Source organism: Hippocampus bargibanti, linkage group LG02 (assembly GCF_051943395.1).
Source record: "Hippocampus bargibanti isolate YZ-2025 linkage group LG02, ASM5194339v1, whole genome shotgun sequence".
In the NCBI taxonomy this organism is placed as follows: domain Eukaryota; kingdom Metazoa; phylum Chordata; class Actinopteri; order Syngnathiformes; family Syngnathidae; genus Hippocampus; species Hippocampus bargibanti.
Genome location: NC_142735.1, coordinates 6737852 through 6756086, shown reverse-complemented (window position 1 = coordinate 6756086; position 18235 = coordinate 6737852). Strand labels below are relative to the sequence as shown.

The following is an 18235-nucleotide window of genomic DNA, read 5'->3' as shown; positions in this document are numbered from 1 at the left end:
GTAATACGCCAATCGTTAGTCAGGAATGTAGGAACAATCAGTGGGGCCACAGGGGGGGGTCCCGCGCCCCCCCCAACCTGAGAGTAGGGACCTATCATAGCTGTGTCCGGCGCCACCAGGTCTGGACATTAGGGATATATAAATGGGGCCGATACGACCAGTCAGACTTTAGTTCGCTGACGAAGCCTCTTGGATAGGAGGCGAAACGTCCGAAACCTTCACTTTTGTACAGATGACGGCTGAAGAAACCTTCTCATCAATGTTGTATTAAGGTACAAATTGTAAAAGCGGGTGACCATGTAGTTGAGTGGTGAGCACGGTGACTTCGCAGTGTAGAGGTCGTGAGTTTAAATCCCGCTCCGGCCTCCCTGTGTGGAGTTTGCATGTTCTCTCCGAGCGTGTGTGGGTTTTGTCTGCACTGGAAAGACACTTCAGGGGTCGATATTGTGGAGGCAAGACCCAAAAACACCACCATTTAAAAGGCTCTGTTGTCCTATAAACGTAATCTCCACAAAGCCTTCAGAATTACTTCCAGCCTTGCAGGTTTCACTTTTCACGCGGGATTTCCGGTTACCATCAACGGCAAAAAAATATGGATTGCTCAGTTTGTGCTACCCAAGGCGGAAATGACCCCCGAATTTGAGACTTGACAGATGAAGACGTGCGGAAAACTTGCAACCGGAAGTTAATATGCCTCCATAGACCAAATGGGAAAATGGTGAGTGAATATAGTACAACACTACATGGGGGCGTGGAAAATTTACAAACTTGTTTTCCAAGAGCAGCAAGCCTATTAATTCTGTCCGTATAATTTCGATAGAGTATTAAGTGTTTGTCGTCAACGCCCGGGCAGCTTTGCTTAAAACGATTCCGGTGCACATTTAATTTGTCAATGTGACAATTATTTTATATCCCACGTTTTAACACGAAAGGCAAAGATAGGTGGCGCTGTTTGCCATCATTTATACTTGGTAGCTCTTTTTTCGTGGCCGGCAAGCCAAGAGTCACGTGAGACCACAGTAACGTGACTTTTCCAAACGGGAAGTGATCGTCAAGTCACACAAGTTCACTTCAACGCAACGTCTCATTCAACTTGCTGAGGACGGACAACATTTGGACTAAAGTGCTTGGTGACTAACGCAATTGACTAAAAACAAAGGGGTGAGCCATGATTGTAAACGTTGTTTGTGTTGCAGAATTCTACTAAGTCTATGAGTAATGGTATCTGCGTAACGTGAACGTTCATTCCCGCAAATAACAGTCCGTCTGACTAAAATCATTTCTTTAAAATGTCGGGAATGTTATGTTGATTGTTTCACAAGGTTCCTTCTCACTTTAATTGGTACAGCGTGACAGAAAACAAATGGTCGAGTAAGAGTTATAAGTCATGGTGTGTGACAGAAGAGTTGTTTTTTTTTTTTTTTTTTTTTTTTTTTTTTTTTCAATAAAATTAAAATCTATGTTTCGTAACATCGGGCCTGCCAACAGATAATTTCATATTGTCAGTAAGGACAAAACCAATCTTAAAAGTAATAAACTAGAAAATCACTGCACTGGATTTTTCAATGGAATCAAAGCTTTGCTAATTTGATCCCCCTTCTGATTCAAAGTATGGCACACAACAACACACACACACACAAGGGAGTTGTTGGGAGTTGTTAAATTGCCACACAACAACATGGACACTTTCATAAACACCAGAAAGTCAGATTAGTTACTTGAATTCCTAGCCCAGTTTAATTTTCTATAGATTTCAGACACCCCATCGAGCTCTTTATCCAAGAGTGGAGCATTCTGATTACACTAAGGGGAAGTTTAAGAGGAATGTGCTTCCCCTTTGACACTTGATTAAATTATGTCCGCTAACAGAGAAGCTTTAGTTCTCAAATGATGGTAAAAAAGTGGTTAAAGTACTTGCACGCAGTTTTTAAATTTAAGTACTGGATACTTGAGTAAAAACAAATATATATCCGTATAAGATAGGGGAAAACTGCACTGAAACCTCTCATCTATGAATGGGGTGCATGTACTAAGAGGAAAGAGGTACAATAACAAAGCATTTGTATTTTATCACTTCACACCATAGTTAGAAATACCTTTTAAAAATACTTATTGTTTTTCTTTCCTGATTATGGTATGCTCAGTGGTTGTTGTGTCCAGAGGAATGAGAGGAGAAGAGTTTGCTACCGTGGTATCTCAAATAGCTTCTGTCCAATTTGTTGGATATGACACCGAATATGTGATTGTGTGTTTTTGCTATTGTGCAGGTAGCAATGGGTGCCATGTTTCGAAGTGAGGAGGTGTGTCTGGTGCAGCTCTTCCTCCAGTCTGGCTCAGCCTACAACTGCGTTAGCGAGTTGGGGGAGCTGGGCCTGGTTGAGTTCAGAGATGTGAGCCACATTCTGCACGCTCTTTATGATACAGAGAGATGAGAACGCTCCAGCTCGTATACTGTCATGCATTGGACTAATTTAAAATTTCTGTCCATGTGTCACAGTTCTCCCATATTGATTTTAACACACAATCAGCTTCAAAGTTGTTTCCTTTCACAAGATTCAAATTGAGCGCTCACGAGTTATTATCAAGTGTTCATCTTTTTTTTAGACTCAATAGTGTAAATTCCAATATGCTGGCTTTTAGTCACCATGCAGTTACATTTTCCTCTTCCACTTGCGAGAAGCTGTGTGACTTAACCTTTACTTCCTCTTTCCTCTCTCAATGTTTTAGTTAAACCCTAACGTGAACGCATTTCAGAGAAAATTTGTTGGTGAGGTGAGACGATGTGAGGAGCTTGAGAAAACATTTTGTAAGTATTTGCATGTTCTGTTTTTAGCATGGACACAAATAACTTGATGCTGGTACAATTCTTTTACTGCAGGGATGTCAAACTCATATTAGTCACAGACCACATTGTGATTACGGTTTCCCTTGGAGGGCCGTTCTGGATTTTGGGAAACCGTATAAATGTTTAATCACCTCCACATATTACACACCCAGCCCAACACAAATTAATGAATAGTGTATTAGTATTTGTTTTAAAATCGCAATTCAAGAATAATGACTTTTATTGTGAATTAGATTATAATAATAATATATTTCATTTATAAGCGCCTTTCAAAACTCTCAAGGTCACTTTACAGTCACAGGATACATTTTTCTTTGGGTGAGCAGTGGCAGCCACATGCGCCAGCATACACTCAACCCAAAAGTAACTCAATTAGATAGAAAGCTAGCTAGCCAATCGATAGCCAACAGATACCTAGCTAGATAGCCTGCCGGCTAGATAGCCAGTCAGTTAGATAGGGAATAGATAGACAATTTAAAACTTTGGTTCCGACCTCCACTATCACATTGTAATTAAGAAACCATTAATACTAAACAAAGATACAATGTAACATCACACAACTGTGCCACATCATATGAAGCAATTCAGAAGCATTTTTTTTCTTATAACTATAAGGTAAAAACATTGTCACAAAGTACATCACGCTGACCAGAGATGCTAATTAACAAAAAATGTTGCATGTGACAGATCAGTTCTGCTGCTCTGAAGTTAACAAAATGTTGCTCGAACCAAACAATCAGGGGATGGAAAAATGCTGATGTCATTGTGGGCCTCAAGTTAGATCAGGCAGCAATAATGTTGATGAAAGTCAGAATAGCTTGGAATAATAATAATAATAAAAATCATCATCATCATAATGATAATACATTTGATTTCTAAGCGCCTTTCAAAACTCTCAAGGACACTTTACAGTCACAGATGAGAAATGGACATTTCTGCTCCCAATAGACTTTAAAGATTGTGCATATTTGCTGCCCAATGGGATCTGATCCATTTTGTTTGCCCTCCAGCATTCCTGGAGCAGGAGATCAATCGATCGTTATCACCTCCTTTGAGCGGACCCCTCCCTCCTCCTTGTCCGTCACCTTCTGTCCCCCAGCCTCGTGAGCTCATCACCATCGAGGAGGAGAGCGAACGGCTGGCCAGAGAGCTTCGAGAGGTCTCCTGAATCATTTGATCAGACTTTTTTTTCACATCAATAAGAAAGAAAATCAGAAAAATCACAGCGTTTCATTGTTATTACCAGGTGTCCAGGAACAGAGACAGTCTTCGCGCTCAGCTGACCCAGCTGTGCCAATACAGAGGAGTGCTGACCAGGACGCATTCTCTTACAGCCTCGCAGGTGAATGACAGCTTGACGTTGTGCATCTGTAATTCATTGTTAAATGACATACTGTCCTAACTAACTGGCGCTCATTTCTCTCAGGCGCCCCCTACTATCCTGGAAAACCAAAGTATGTTTGACAACCATCGTGACGTACGCCTCAGGTACGTCATCATGGCTTAATAACATCAAGCATTGATCCCCAACCACCGGGCTGCACTGATAGAGCACCTCGTGAAGTAATCATGAAGAACAAAAAAAAGATGTGAAATGATTTGCTTGATTGATTGGCGATCAACAAAAGGCTGGTGATTTGGATCGGATTGGATCAGCCTTTATTAGTCTCGCAGTGGAGAAATTTACATAGCAGCAAAGTGTTGAATGGAAGAAGAAAGTAAGGGAGGAAGTAGAAAAACAAAAAACAGGACCTGCTGTAAAGGCATCCACTCTCGCGGCGCCGACTTGATCTCAATACAACAAAAAAAAACGAAATAACAAATGATGTGACACAACACAAAAGACACAGACAGTCATTCAATCTTCACTCATTCACTGCCATTCATGAATTTATTTGGGAATTGAAAATATGATGTACAGCGCCATTACCGAATTTGTTTTTTTTTTTTTCTTGTTTGGGTGGCGATAAAGCGCTGGCCATGGCCTCGAGCAATGTTTTTTCCCTTCCACAAGGGGCAGAATTTTCCTTTTTTCATGTTAGTCTTTTGTTCCAGCTTTAGCTGTTGCTAAAGTGCTATGTAAACCAATGTGTCATGCATTGTATTTTGGACAGCCACCCTCAGTTCAAGCTCATATAACTCCATACACATATAATTTAGGGATTAACTCTTTTTTTTTGATGAAAGAAGATAGTCTAAGCTTTCTAACGCTGCATTGAATCTTGATGTAGTCCAAAAACTCAATATTTTGTGGGTCCTGGAATTCGAGTGACAATGACAAAAACCCTGGCAATGGAGTGGACACAATTTTGTACATGTCTGGCAGTTAATGAGTTAAGCACTTTCTGCACCCTCTTTTTTACATGAAGCAGTTCTAGATGAAAGAGGAGAGGATCAAAGCGTCTATTTCACCAGTGGATCAGGGACGTCATGGTGAAATGTACACGTTTGCTCCTAGCAAACTTGAAAAGAAAGCTGTAGCATCCATTGATGAAAAGAGATTGTCTCACATCTTCTGTCTCACGTAAATCGCTTCAATTTCAAGCTGGGACAGTTCCACATACGCATCGGGGCTCTGCGCTGACGTTCTTTTCGTCTCATTGCGGGCTCCTCAAGCTATTTTGCATCGTCTGATAGAGATTGTCCTGTCTTTCAGTTTTGTCGCGGGAGTGGTCCATCCCTGGAGGGTCCCCTCATTCGAGCGGCTACTGTGGCGGGCATGCCGTGGTTATATCATTGTGGATTTCCGAGAGATGGAGGATCGTCTCGAGCACCCAGACACGGTCGGAGCTTCGTTACGGGGGCACCGCACTCATCTATGACGAGGTGTGTTTATGGGATTTGCTGTCATCTGCAGGGAGAGATGGTGCAGTGGACGGTCTTCCTCATTTCGTACTGGGGGGATCAGATAGGACAGAAAGTGAAGAAGATTTGCGACTGGTAGGTCAATCTGTCGCGAGGAAGTTTTTTTTGTTACTCATTTGGTTTCCCTTTTGCGACAGCTTTCGCACACAGACGTTTGCGTATCCTGAGAACACAGGTGAAAGAGAAGATATTCTCCAGGGACTTCAAGGCAGAATTGAAGACATCAAATCTGTACGTGTCGTGCCAGAGATGATGTGCAAAAATGTGTCCACTCCAGTGCCAGGGTTTTTGTCATTTTCACTCAAATTGCAGGACCTACAACATATTTAGTTTTAGGACGACATAAACATTCCATGCAGCGTAAGAAACTTTAGACTCTCTTCTTTTATTAGAAAAAAAGAGTTAATTCCTAAATTATTTGGGTCTGGAGTTATATGAACTGGAAATGAGGGCAGCTGTCCGAAATACAATGCAATACATACATATTCAGAATCAGAATCAGAATCATCTTTATTGCCAAGTATGTAGAACACACAAGGAATTTGTTTCTGGTAGAACACGCTGCACTAGTATCGTTGTCAAAAAAAAACTGCTAAGTGGCACTATACAGTTCCATTTTGGCTACTGTTGAAAGAGCTCAAAGAGTTAATGGCTTGGGGGAAGAAGCTGTTTAAATGTCTGCTGGATTTGGTGCGCATGGATCGGTAGCGCCTGCCTGAGGGGAGTAGCTGGAAAAGGTGGTGGGCGGGGTGCGGAGGGTCCAGTAGGATTTTCCGCGCCCTAGTTTGGATTCTTGCAGTGTGCAAGTCCTCGAGAGTGGGTAGGGCGGTGCCAATGATTTTTTCCGCCGTCCTAACTGTCCGTTGAAGTCGGATTTTGTCCATTTTTGTGGCGGCCCCGAACCAAACGGTGATGGAAGAACACAGGATGGATTCGATGACAGCCGTGTAGAAATGTTGCAGCACCTCCTGTGGCAGGCCATGCTTCTTTAGCAGCCTCAGGAAGTACATTCTCTGTTGGGCCTTTTTCAGGATAGAGTTGGTGTTGACCTCCCACTTCATGTCCTGGGAGACTGTGATTCCCAGGAACTTGAAGGTCTCAACGGTTGACACCAGGCATTGATTTATATAGTGCTTTAACAACAGCTGAAGCTGGAACAAAGCCCTAACCTGGAAAAAAGGGGAATGCTGCACTCTCGTGGAAGGGAAAAAAAACATTGCCACGGGTCTGGCCAGCGCTTTATCGGTACCCCCAGCAAGAAAAACCAAAACCCGAGCAAATTTGGGATAAATAAATAAATAAATGAAGAAATAAATAAAATCAAGCACATTGGTCAAAAGTCCCAAAAACATATTTAACCTCATGTAGATTTTATTGCTGACTGATTTCACAAGGCACAGATTTTTGCTGAGACGAGAACAAGAGTACTGTATTTTCCGGTGTATAAGACACACCCAAAAGCCTTGATTTTCTTCCAAATACACAGTTTTGCCTTATATGTGAAGTAGTATTGAGCCATAACAGGTCTGGCAACTACTGTCAGAAGTCACTGACTCCATTTCCCCAAGTAGAAGTTGTGCATAACCCCAGCCTCTACTGTTGCGCCTTATAATAAGGTGTGCCTTGTATTTGGAAAACTTTAATATTGTTAGATTATATATGGAAAACTTTTTTTATTCATTGAAGGTGCGCCTTATATATGGGAAAAGTTTGAAAATACACCATTCATTGGGGGTGCGCCTGATACTCCTGTGCGCCTAATACACTGGAAAATATGGTAAATTGTGTCCCGGAAGTGTTTAAACTTGGTTGTTTTCTTTTTCAAGGTATTGTCTCAGACCGAAGCCTTCCTGCAGCAGCTCCTCGTGCGTGCCGTGGCTGTACTGCCCCAGTGGAAGGTGCGCGTCCAGAAGTGCAAGGCGGTCCAAATGGTCCTGAACCTCTGCAGTCCTTCCGTCACAGACAAGTGCCTGATCGCCGAAGCATGGTGTCCCGTCGCCAAGCTGCCCGAGCTGCAGAGCGCCCTGAGAGAGGGAGGGGTGAGACACCGCTTCCAAACCCGAGCGGCCCAGAACACATGAACGCCCGATCTTAATCCAGTGTCTTCGTTGCCTTTCAGAGGAAAAGTGGCAGTGGTGTGGACTCCTTCTACAACCGCTTGCCTTCATTGACCTCTCCGCCGACCCTGTTTCCGCTTAATTCCTTTACCGCTGGTTTCCAGAACATCGTGGATGCCTACGGAGTGGCGAGCTACCGAGAAGTCAATCCAGGTACATCACCGTGAACCCATTTTAACTCATTCACTGTCATTCACGTATTTGGATTGGATTTACCTTTATTAGTCTAGCAGTGGAGACATTTACATTTCACAGCAGCAAATGATGAAAGGAAGATGAAAGGAAAGACATAAGTGCAAAAACAGTCGGCGGCGCCATCTTGAAGTAAAAAAAATAAAATGTATTTGGGAATTGAAAATATGACACATAGCGCCATTTCCGAATTTGTTCGGGTTTTGTTTTTTCTTGTTTGGTTGCCAATAAAGCACTGGCCATGGCATCTGGCAATGTTTTTCCCCTCCACAAGGGGGCAGAATTTCCATTTTTTTTTTCCATATTAGCGCTTTGTTCCAGCTTCAGCTGTTATGAAAGTGCTATATAAACCACTATGTATGTATTGCATTGTATTGTGGACAGCCACCCTCATTTCAAGCTCATATAACTCAAAACCCATATAATTTAGGAATTAACTCTTTTTTTTCTGATGAAAGAAGAGAGTCGAAGGTTTCTTACGCTGCGTTGAATGTTTATGCAATCCTAAAACCGGATTTCAAGTGACAATGACAAAAACCCTGGCACTGGAATGGACACATTTTTGCACGTCTGGCAGTGAATGAGTTAAGCTGTCATTGCTCACCATTCAAATGTATTATTATTATTTGCATATTTTATCTATCTTCTGTCTCCGCAGCCATCTACACCATAATTACATTCCCCTTCCTGTTTGCGGTCATGTTCGGGGATGTGGGTCATGGTGTGCTGATGACTCTGGCTGGCCTTTGGATGGTTCTCGAGGAGAAAGACCCAAAGCTGAGAAGAAGCAATAATGAGGTCTTCTCAAATTTTTGCACTGATGATTATTTGTTCGATAAATGTATCCATTTGCCATCTCGTTCCTGACTCTTGTCAGATTACACACTATGAAATCAGAAACTCTTGCTCGTCAAAATTCTAGTGTTACTGTAATTAGTTATTCTTTGCTGTGCAACAAAAGTGACTTTTTGGGCCTTTTCAGATCTGGAAGATGATGTTTGGAGGTCGATATCTGATTCTGCTGATGGGACTGTTTTCCATCTACACCGGAGCCATTTACAATGAGTGCTTCAGTCGTGGCCTCAACATCTTCAGCTCGGGATGGAACGTCGCTCCGATGTTTGAGAAAAACATTTGGAAGTGAGTTTTTTTTCTCAACTCTAGCTTTAATGTTCTATTGTCCTCCATCGTTGACATTTGCTACGCTCTCCTTAGTGCATCCGTCCTGGCAGGAAACAAGTTTTTGTCAATGGATCCTGTTGTGCCTGGTGTTTTTACCAGCCCTTACCCATTTGGCATCGACCCGGTATGACTTTTCAAACTAATCTGCACTTAGTGTCTTTTTCCCCTCAAACTTTCACTGACTCAACTCTGTTTTGGATTGTTTCGCGGTCAGATTTGGGGTTTGGCTAATAACAAGCTAACCTTCCTCAACTCCTACAAAATGAAGATGTCTGTTATTATCGGTATCATCCACATGACTTTTGGAGTCTGTCTGTCCTTCTTCAACTACGTGTAAGTCACCGTCCAGCATCCCAGCAAATTGTGTTTCCTTCTCGCATACACAGTACATACCTGCCAACTACTTTTGCCATTAAAATCCCATTCCGGGTTACAGGTTAGAAATGAAAATTACGGTTTCCAATAAAAACAATCAATCCAAAATCATCAAAATAGTAAGTACTGTACCCAACGTTAATTCCAAACCCGAGAATAGGCGATCGGCACAGTGCTGGCTGTTAGCTTCCTTTGGATTAACTATCCATGCGCGTAATTACGGGTCTTTCCTGGAATCCAAAGTGCCAGCTCATTCCTGGAATCAAGACTCAAGAGTTGGCGTCGTTTTTATCATTGTCGTGTAATAGCATCTGCCGGAGAAAAAAAATCAAAAAGTGTGAAAAGTAAAAGAAAACTACAGTCGTTTCGTGAGGAATGTTCCCAAGCATTTCATAGAGTTAGACTTCGCTCAAGAAAAGGTGAAAATGATGCGAGTTAGAGTTTCATACCTGTCAACCTTGTCTAATAGCTGCTCGCATAAATGATTACAATTACTGTATAAAAGTCTGTAGTACGCCCCACATTATTTGAAATGATAAAAAAACGCTAACAAGCGGAAATGAAGATGGCTTACTGCGCAGTAACCTGCACCCTGGCGTATTACGAGGCTTTTCTGGTTTCAGAAATTGGCAGGTATGCATTATAGAGTGTTGACTTGTAAAAATGACGTCATGCTTACAGGCACTTTGGCAAGTTAAGCAGCGTGTTCCTGGTGCTGATCCCAGAGCTGTTCTTCATGTTGTGTCTGTTCGGATACTTGGTGTTCATGGTGGTCTTCAAGTGGATCGCTTACACTCCCGCCCAGTCCAAAGTGGCTCCTAGTATACTCATCCACTTCATAGACATGTTCCTCTTCACTGAAAATGAAGACAATCCACCACTATATACAGGACAGGTGTGTGTACGCCACGAAAAATATTTCCTAATTCTTCTGTCAAGCTTTTTTTATATAACAGTTGAGTATCCAAAATACTGTCTTTTTAGGGTTGGTAAGAATAAAAATAAAAATTTACCCCCTTCCAAGTGGCTGAAACTCAGGACATGATTCTGTTCATTCACGCAGGGTATCGTACAGAAAGTGCTGGTGGTGCTGGCGCTCTGCTCCGTTCCCGTCCTTCTACTCGGGAAACCACTACAGGAATACTTGACACACAAGGGGAGAAGCCGTCAGCTGGTGAGTGCTTCTACCAGCAACTTGAAACCCTCTACATCCGATGGGTCCATTTTCTAAAAGTGTTTTCATTTGCTGCAGCACTTGCAAGAAGAGAGACGCCCGCTGGTGGTTGATGAATGCGCCATCAATGCCCGACATGGCGACATAGATGGAGAGGAGGAGGTGCGGGCATAACTTTTTTACTTTTAATCGAGTACAGAACATTTGCCAGTGACTGTGAAAAGTACACAATACAGTAAAGTCTCGTTATATATGCTCACCACTCAACTACATGGTCACCCGCTTTTACAATTTGTACCTTAATACAACATTAAAAAAAATCTAATCTAACAATGGTAAAACTGGTTTAGCAGATTTTTAATATAGTAAAGTCTCTTTATATCGATATCGGATATATCGATAGTCCCGGTTATATCGATACTATTTCTATGCACGCACGGAGAAAATTACATGCAAACAGGGTCGGATATATCGATAGTCCCGGTTATATCGATATTTTTTTGGACTCCCTTGAATATCGATATAACGAGACTTTACTGTAGTTGTATTTCATCTTTGAGAACTGTTTGTTTTCAACAATTCTGTTAGTCCAATTCCTTTTCAACTAGTATGTGAAATATACAGTATATGAAAACCAATATTTAAGTGCAGTTTATTGTCCTGGGTTGAACTTTTTTTCAGTCCTGTTTAATCATGTTTTAATTTCATTTATTTCAGTACATTTTTATTTAACGCTGTTCCTACTCAAGCTTGCTTATAAGGTTTTCAGGAGCAATGAGAGCTTGAATCTAAAAACATACATCTTGATTTTTGTATGAAAATGTCTTGAATCGATCCTTGAAAAGTCTTATAATAATAATAATATAATAATAATAATAATACATTTCATTTATAAGTGGCTTTCAAAACTCAAGGTCACTTTACAGCCACAGGATACGTTAATGCAGGGCGAGTAGAATTTTATCACTGTAAATAGTGTCAAATCGCAACATAAATTACTATTCATAAAATACATATACAGTAAAGTCTCATTATATCGATATTCTCGGGAGTCGGAAAAAATATCGATGTAACCAGACTATCGATATATCTGATCCTACGGCATGTAAATTTTCTCCTTGCGTTCATAGAAATAGTATCATAATAAGCAGTACTACCGATATCGATATAATGAACCTTTATTAGTCTCGCAAAAAGACTTTTAACGTCATGAAATCATATGATTTTGGAACAAAAAAAGTTTTAGTCAGGAATCTTAACAGCAGATTCAAGTCACTTATGGACAGTATTTGAGTCATTTTGGAAAACCAAAATGTCACCAAAATGTGGTCTTTTATTTCAAATTGAATTTTAAAACACCTTGAATTTAACTTACCGTAATATAACCATGTTAAATAATTAAATGCAGTTTTAAAATAAGCTTCAAGTTAAGTTTATTGTCAAATGTTCTCTATGTGCAACTGGCAGCGCCAATGACATTTCTTACCTCTCAACCACGGGAGTGAAAGGAGCCGCAACGGATGCTTTTAATCCAGTACAGTTAATAAAGATGAATTTGCAGAGTTTATTTGTATTTAGCTTTTAATCATATTTGCATAGAGTGTTTCAGAACTGTTTATTTTAAAATATTTATTTAGGTACAATTTTTAATAGTGCTGAATAGTTTTGGAAAATCTGATTGGATTTTGTGCATGACAGTCTTAATATAATAATGACAGCTTTTTTTTTGGAAAAATATCTTATCTTTTTGTACAATACTTTTTTAAAATGTTGGTCATGCTGACAGAATGAAGCAAAATTGTCAAATTTGTCTTCTTTCATTCACAGGAATTTGATGCTGCTGACGCATTCATGCATCAAGCCATCCACACCATCGAGTACTGCCTGGGCTGCATCTCCAACACTGCCTCTTACCTGCGACTCTGGGCCCTCAGTCTAGCGCATGCGCGTATGTTACTGGCATCCCTACCGAGTCGCGGTCACATGGCACATGCACACTCACACACAGACGTCCTTCCTCTTAAACAGACACTCTTTCCATTCTATTGTCAGGGAATTATTCAGACACACATGACTTGAAATTTCCAAGTACTGAAAAGCAGCTGATTGACTTTGTTTATCTCCACAGAGCTGTCAGAGGTATTGTGGGTGATGGTGATGCGGGTTGCCCTGAGGTGGCAGGGCTATGTGGGCTCTGCAGTGCTCTTTCTCGTCTTTGCCTTTTTTGCTTTGTTGACCATCTCCATCCTGTTAATTATGGAGGGCCTCTCAGCTTTCCTGCACGCACTCCGTCTGCACTGGTAACGTACATTTTTCAATCTCCTGTGTGTAAGTGTGTGTGTGTGTGACTGAAAGCTTTAAAGGACAACCGATGTCTCCGGACAAGTTGTGTCCATAATTTGTAAAATTGCTTCAAATGACTTCTACTGGGCGTATTTAATAAGATTCCACCACATATCGCTATATTTTACGTTTTAAGACTCTCGCTGAATATTCAGGAAGTCTTGTTTTTGAGTTGGTGACGAGTCCGTACGTGACGTCACTAAAGGACCGCCCCTGACCGTAAAAAAGACGCATTGTAGCGGTCCTTCCATCACGTCAATGTGTTTTGCTGTACTAGTTTGGTCTGGGGACCTCGTGTTGCACCCAAAAGCCGCCAGAAGGCCAAAAGACGGCGTCCAAGCGCCATATAAGGAATTTATCAGCCTGTGGAAACGAAGGTGGCCACAGGAGGTCGCTTTGTGCCTCTTTTTTGGGTGAGAGATTTCCCCCCAATGTTGCCACAAAATGGCACAAATAAATTCTTTAATCGATTGCAAACATGTATGCTTTCCTCTTCAGAACTATTTGAATCATATTCATAACTGGGTGAGTAACAAGAAAGCATATTCTCCGAATCTGAAGCCATTGTTTGGATTCACTAGCAATGCAAGATGTCTTGGCGTGACGTCACGAACTGGGGGAGGGACTTTCTGAAAATGCCCAATTCGCAGCTCAATTTTTTGCAGATTTTGGACCCTTTAAGTCATTTTTATTGGTGTTTTGCATTTGACTAAAAATATCATACTGCGTGTTTTGGGTTAAAAAACAAAAAAGTGACGTCGGTTGTCCTTTAAGTCAGGTGTCAGCCAAATACATAACAGGAAGATACTAGACGAGTTGCTAAATACAGCAACCAGATAGCTAAGTTGGGAATCACCCGATTCTATTTATCGAACACTTTAAAACAACCATTTCTGCATAGAAACTGCAGTAAGTTAACATTATTTCTCAAATAACATAGAAACTGTAAATACAATAACACACAAATAATACTGAGTCAAGTGCCATAGAATGAATGTGTTTTTAATAAATGGTCTGAGAAGGATCAGTCTGACACTGCCTGTGCATTTCAATGTTCCTCTATTTAACAGGTTGTGATTTTTAGGTGGAAATGATTAAAATGAGACATTTAGATTTGCACATTTGGAATGTGAGGGAGGCTTTCTCCATTACCAGGCGCCCTTAAACTCAACAGGTTTGATTACACCTGCTTTAAATTACATTGTTGAATAGAAATGTGTTTACACTATTCATAGGTCTCAAACAAAGCTGCATAAAATTGTGTGCTCAATGGATAATTTTTAAAGATGCGGTGTGCATATTGAATGTTTTTCTTTCAGGGTGGAGTTCCAGAACAAGTTCTACAGTGGCTCGGGCTACAAGCTGCACCCATTCTCTTTCTCCTCTCTGATCAATGCATCTGCTGCCATATGATCATCATTCTGGCCAAAGAATTCACTGAAATTGCAAATTTATTCATTTGTTTACCTCATCGACGTATTGGACTGCAGCAGACTAACTCGACAGTGTTCTGTGGATTGAGGGTATTTAACAGTTTAATTGCACAATGAGCATGATTCTGTGGACTGTTGGGGCATAATGGGAAAGATATCTAAGAATGAGTTGCATTATATAAAAATATAGATACTTTACGATTCTCTTTTCAAATTTTATTCACACAATGTTCTGTACATTTACTGTAATTGTTAATTGCGAAAGAAATGCTAAATTATGGATACTTTTCACTGTGACATTGACAATGATTTTCACATTTTAAAAGGACATTTCGGGAAATGCATGTTGAATTGGTGGGTTGTAAATGTAGATACAGTATGTTGAATTTGCCAAATGTTGGCAGGGAATTCTGTAACTCCTATGCAAGTCTTAACTTTTCCACAATGCATTGTCGCTTCAGTTACATAAATGTCTGAAGCAATTGAATCTTAAAATGTCAGCAACAGTTCTCTTGTGCCTTACCAAGACCGTTTGTGTCAGTCATGAAATTGTTGGGACCACATTACCATGCTAATGTTTTGGACCATGTATGTTATGTTATTTTTTGCATTTGTTATGCACTGTCAAAGTGATCAAAGTTTGACTGAAATTAAATAATTTTCTTGTGTTCTTGTGAGCAGTCATTCACTACAAATTAAGTCTCAAAACGGTTTCACCTTTACTTTGAAAAGGATTCGTGATTTAAAGATGGTTTTACATGCCAATCAGACCAGATCAGTTTCTAATGACATTTGTAATAGTCACCTTGTACGAAAGCAGGTATTGTTTCAGGAAAGGACTTCGAGGGCTTAGATTAAAATATGTTCTGTATTTTTTAAATATGAAACAAATTGTGTGTAAATATTCGCTCTGTAACCTCCAATTGTCTTTTTTTAAAGCACAACCGACACCACTTTTTTGTTTCCGAACTGACATCAGGAAAACGTTTTCTAGCATCTAAAATACCCAAAATATGCAGGCTGATATTTTTAGTCAAATGCAAAACAACAATAAATATGAGTTAAAATGTCTAAAAACTACTTCAAATTGAAACCGGAAGTGTCTAGTTTCCGATGGTCCCGCCCCCTTGTTCGTGACGTCACGCCAAGACGTCTTGCCTTGCTCGAGAATCAAAACAATGGCTTCAGATTCGGAGAAGATGCTTTCTTGTTACTCACCCAGTTATGAATATGATTCAAATATTGGGCACTCTGACGAAGGCGGAAGTATACGCCGAAACATGTCAGGTATCTGAACACCTACAATACATTGTAAGTAAAGAATCTGCTTTAAATTAGATATCAAGTAGACAGAATGAACTTAGTACAACGAAAATGATTCAAATAGTTCTGAAGAGGAAAGCATACATGTTTGCAATCAATTAAAGAATTTATTCCGTGTCATTTTGAGGCAGCTGGAGAGAGATGTAGCACCCAAAAAAGGCAGAAGATGGCGACAAAGCTCCGTGGAAATGGGCTGATTTTTTTTTTTCTCCCGGGAATTTTTGTCAGCGAATATTAAATAGTTTTTCGGTGCAACACACAAGGATTCACCATCGCGTTATTTATGTATTTTCCTTCTAATTTCGCCATCAACATGGATCAACGCGAAGTTTTCAGACCAGACAAAGTACCGCAAAAATACATTGGCGTGATGAAAGGACTGCTACAGTGTGTGCTTTCTCAGTCAGGGGCGTTCCTTCCGTGACGTGACGTCAGTACTCGTCACCAACTCAAAAACAAGACTTCCGGAATATTCAGTGTGAGTCTTAAAACATAAAATATAGCTATATGCGGTTGAATCTTTGGAAAATACGCTCAGTAGAAGTCATTTGAAGCGATTTTACAAATTATGGACACAACTTGTCCAGAGGCGTCGGTTTGTTTTTAGAGGGGAACTATTGATCTCTCGTATGTGTTTCTTTCAGTTCCTACATTGAATCACGTACCCGGATCTAACGTGAATGTCAAAGATGGCGCTGTTGGAAATTTAAGGATTTCAATGAGGAAAAAATCTGCATAGGTCGTCCTATTTTTTCATTTATGCGCGCTGGTCACTTGAATTATGACACATTTTTACATGTGGCTTGAGTAATTTTATGTCGAAAATGGCATTGAGCTGCATAAATCAAGGCGTTCGACTGCTTGTTGGTCAAATTCAACGATGTTGTACGGCGACAAACTTCCCAGGTAAAGTCCTATAATACAATTTGATTGATTTGTCGCAGTTTAAATGACATTTCCAATGCACATTTTGATATAGAGATGAGATGAGATGAGATTTTGATATATAGAACCACTGCACATTCTTATTTCGCAAATAAGAGTATTTAAATTTTGTATGGAAAGCAGGTCGGCGTATGACCCAGTCGGCGACTCAGCCGGAGCCGTGCTCGGTAGAAAACGAGTCAGTAAATCCAACTTTTAAGAATCGAAACCCGCGGAGTCTTGAGCGGATGGCCCTGGCGGTGAAGGACCGCGGCTGGAAGACGACATGGCCTCACCGCGAGTTCTACCACAGGTCTGATTTAGAACCGATTTAATTCCCTCGCTCATTCTTCGCCTGTGGCTTTTATGCTCTGTGTTTCTAAAACACCACAAGATGGGGTCCAAGCTGAGAAAAAGAAGAATGTAGTAATTGTTGTCCAGGAAGTCCCCTAATACTTGCAACCCCTGCTCTCGCCCCTAGATTGGTGTTTTCCCGCAGTCAGAAATATGTGACTGCTCAGGTCTTCTCTTGCTCTTCACCCGACCCGGTTCTCTCGTGCTCGACCAAAGAATGGGCACTGAAGAGAGAGCTCCCCTCCACAAATTGTGTGGCGGCATGCCAGGCTGTGGGCGAGGTCCTGGCCCATCGATGCAAGCAGGCCGGCATCACCAGGATGGTGTACAGGGCCATTCCTTGGACATATCGCTCGGATGCTGTAAGTGCTGCAGAACTCTGCCTGGAGACGTTTTGCCAACATCGCTCTTGACGAGTCGTAATTGTCTTGTACAGGTTCAGTCTTTCCGGGCAGGAATGAAAGATGGAGGAATCTTCCTCAGTGAACCCAGAAGGAAATATATTGGTTTCTAAATGGAAAGCTCATCTGTCAAAGGTTTTCTTAGTTTTTTTTCCTTGTGACTCACATTGTGTTGCTTTACCGATCTTGTCAATAAACTGTTACCAAATTCAATATTCACCCATCTGCCTATTTTCTTTTTTTTTGTGCAAGGCACATATAGATATAGTTGGTACCACATACAAGGGATATAAAGTGGACAAACCCTTGTTTAAAATGGCAGGCTATTGCAATGCATTTGTTGACAGATATACTTTCAAATATTTTCCCACCTTTCAAGATAACGGTGCTTGACAGGCTGTTTGGATTAATCTGTGAACAGCACTGTTGTTTTGGCAATATAGTTTGAATTGTAGGAATCAAACTATAAATGCACCCCAAATACAGATTTTTGCTTTGAGAAGCCTCAGCGATGTTTAAACTGAAGTAGAATTTCTTCTCATGGTGCACTGCAAATACTGTATTCCAATTCCTGTTGATTTTTGGAAAGTAGTCAAGCTAAGACTTTCTGCAAAACACGTCATTAAAGTGTCCTTGAAAGTTTTGAAATGCGCTTATAAATAAAATGGATTATCAAGCTTCACTGCTTACACAGCAAACTAGTGACA

The 18235-nt window shown here is 40.8% G+C and overlaps 2 protein-coding genes and 1 long non-coding RNA gene across 5 annotated transcripts; 2 read left to right on the top strand and 1 right to left on the bottom strand.

Annotated features, from left to right (window-relative positions):
* The first annotated feature begins 1028 nt into the window (after nucleotides 1-1028).
* Nucleotides 1029-15196, top strand: LOC148901357 (V-type proton ATPase 116 kDa subunit a 3-like). The gene is made up of 21 exons (XM_089022411.1): nucleotides 1029-1161; nucleotides 2268-2390; nucleotides 2728-2806; nucleotides 3856-4004; nucleotides 4092-4187; nucleotides 4272-4333; nucleotides 5502-5628; nucleotides 5703-5785; nucleotides 5848-5941; nucleotides 7537-7749; nucleotides 7830-7980; nucleotides 8678-8817; nucleotides 9002-9159; nucleotides 9235-9325; nucleotides 9416-9534; nucleotides 10258-10471; nucleotides 10640-10750; nucleotides 10829-10912; nucleotides 12578-12698; nucleotides 12879-13050; nucleotides 14413-15196. Exons 2-21 carry the CDS (start codon nucleotides 2274-2276, stop codon nucleotides 14504-14506), a joined length of 2475 nt encoding a protein of 824 aa, XP_088878537.1. The 5' UTR covers nucleotides 1029-1161; nucleotides 2268-2273; the 3' UTR covers nucleotides 14507-15196.
* On the bottom strand, nucleotides 3873-10709 carry LOC148901358 (uncharacterized). 2 transcript variants are annotated; one of them, XR_016118511.1, is made up of 5 exons: nucleotides 10590-10709; nucleotides 10256-10433; nucleotides 9709-9887; nucleotides 4089-4213; nucleotides 3873-4009 (listed from the first exon to the last, which is right to left on the bottom strand). It is a non-coding gene; the product is annotated as an uncharacterized LOC148901358 (long non-coding RNA). The 2 variants fall into 2 exon arrangements; XR_016118515.1 differs by lacking the exons at nucleotides 10256-10433; nucleotides 10590-10709 and adding an exon at nucleotides 10026-10165.
* Nucleotides 15197-16489: 1293 nt separating the features above from the next.
* Nucleotides 16490-17747, top strand: mrpl18 (mitochondrial ribosomal protein L18). 2 transcript variants are annotated; one of them, XM_089016812.1, is made up of 4 exons: nucleotides 16490-16755; nucleotides 16915-17086; nucleotides 17255-17489; nucleotides 17564-17747. In XM_089016812.1, exons 1-4 carry the CDS (start codon nucleotides 16665-16667, stop codon nucleotides 17639-17641), a joined length of 576 nt encoding a protein of 191 aa, XP_088872938.1. In that variant the 5' UTR covers nucleotides 16490-16664; the 3' UTR covers nucleotides 17642-17747. The 2 variants fall into 2 exon arrangements, with proteins under 2 accessions (XP_088872938.1, XP_088872947.1); XM_089016821.1 differs by having other exon boundaries at nucleotides 16498-16755; nucleotides 16918-17086.
* The last annotated feature ends 488 nt before the right edge of the window (nucleotides 17748-18235 follow it).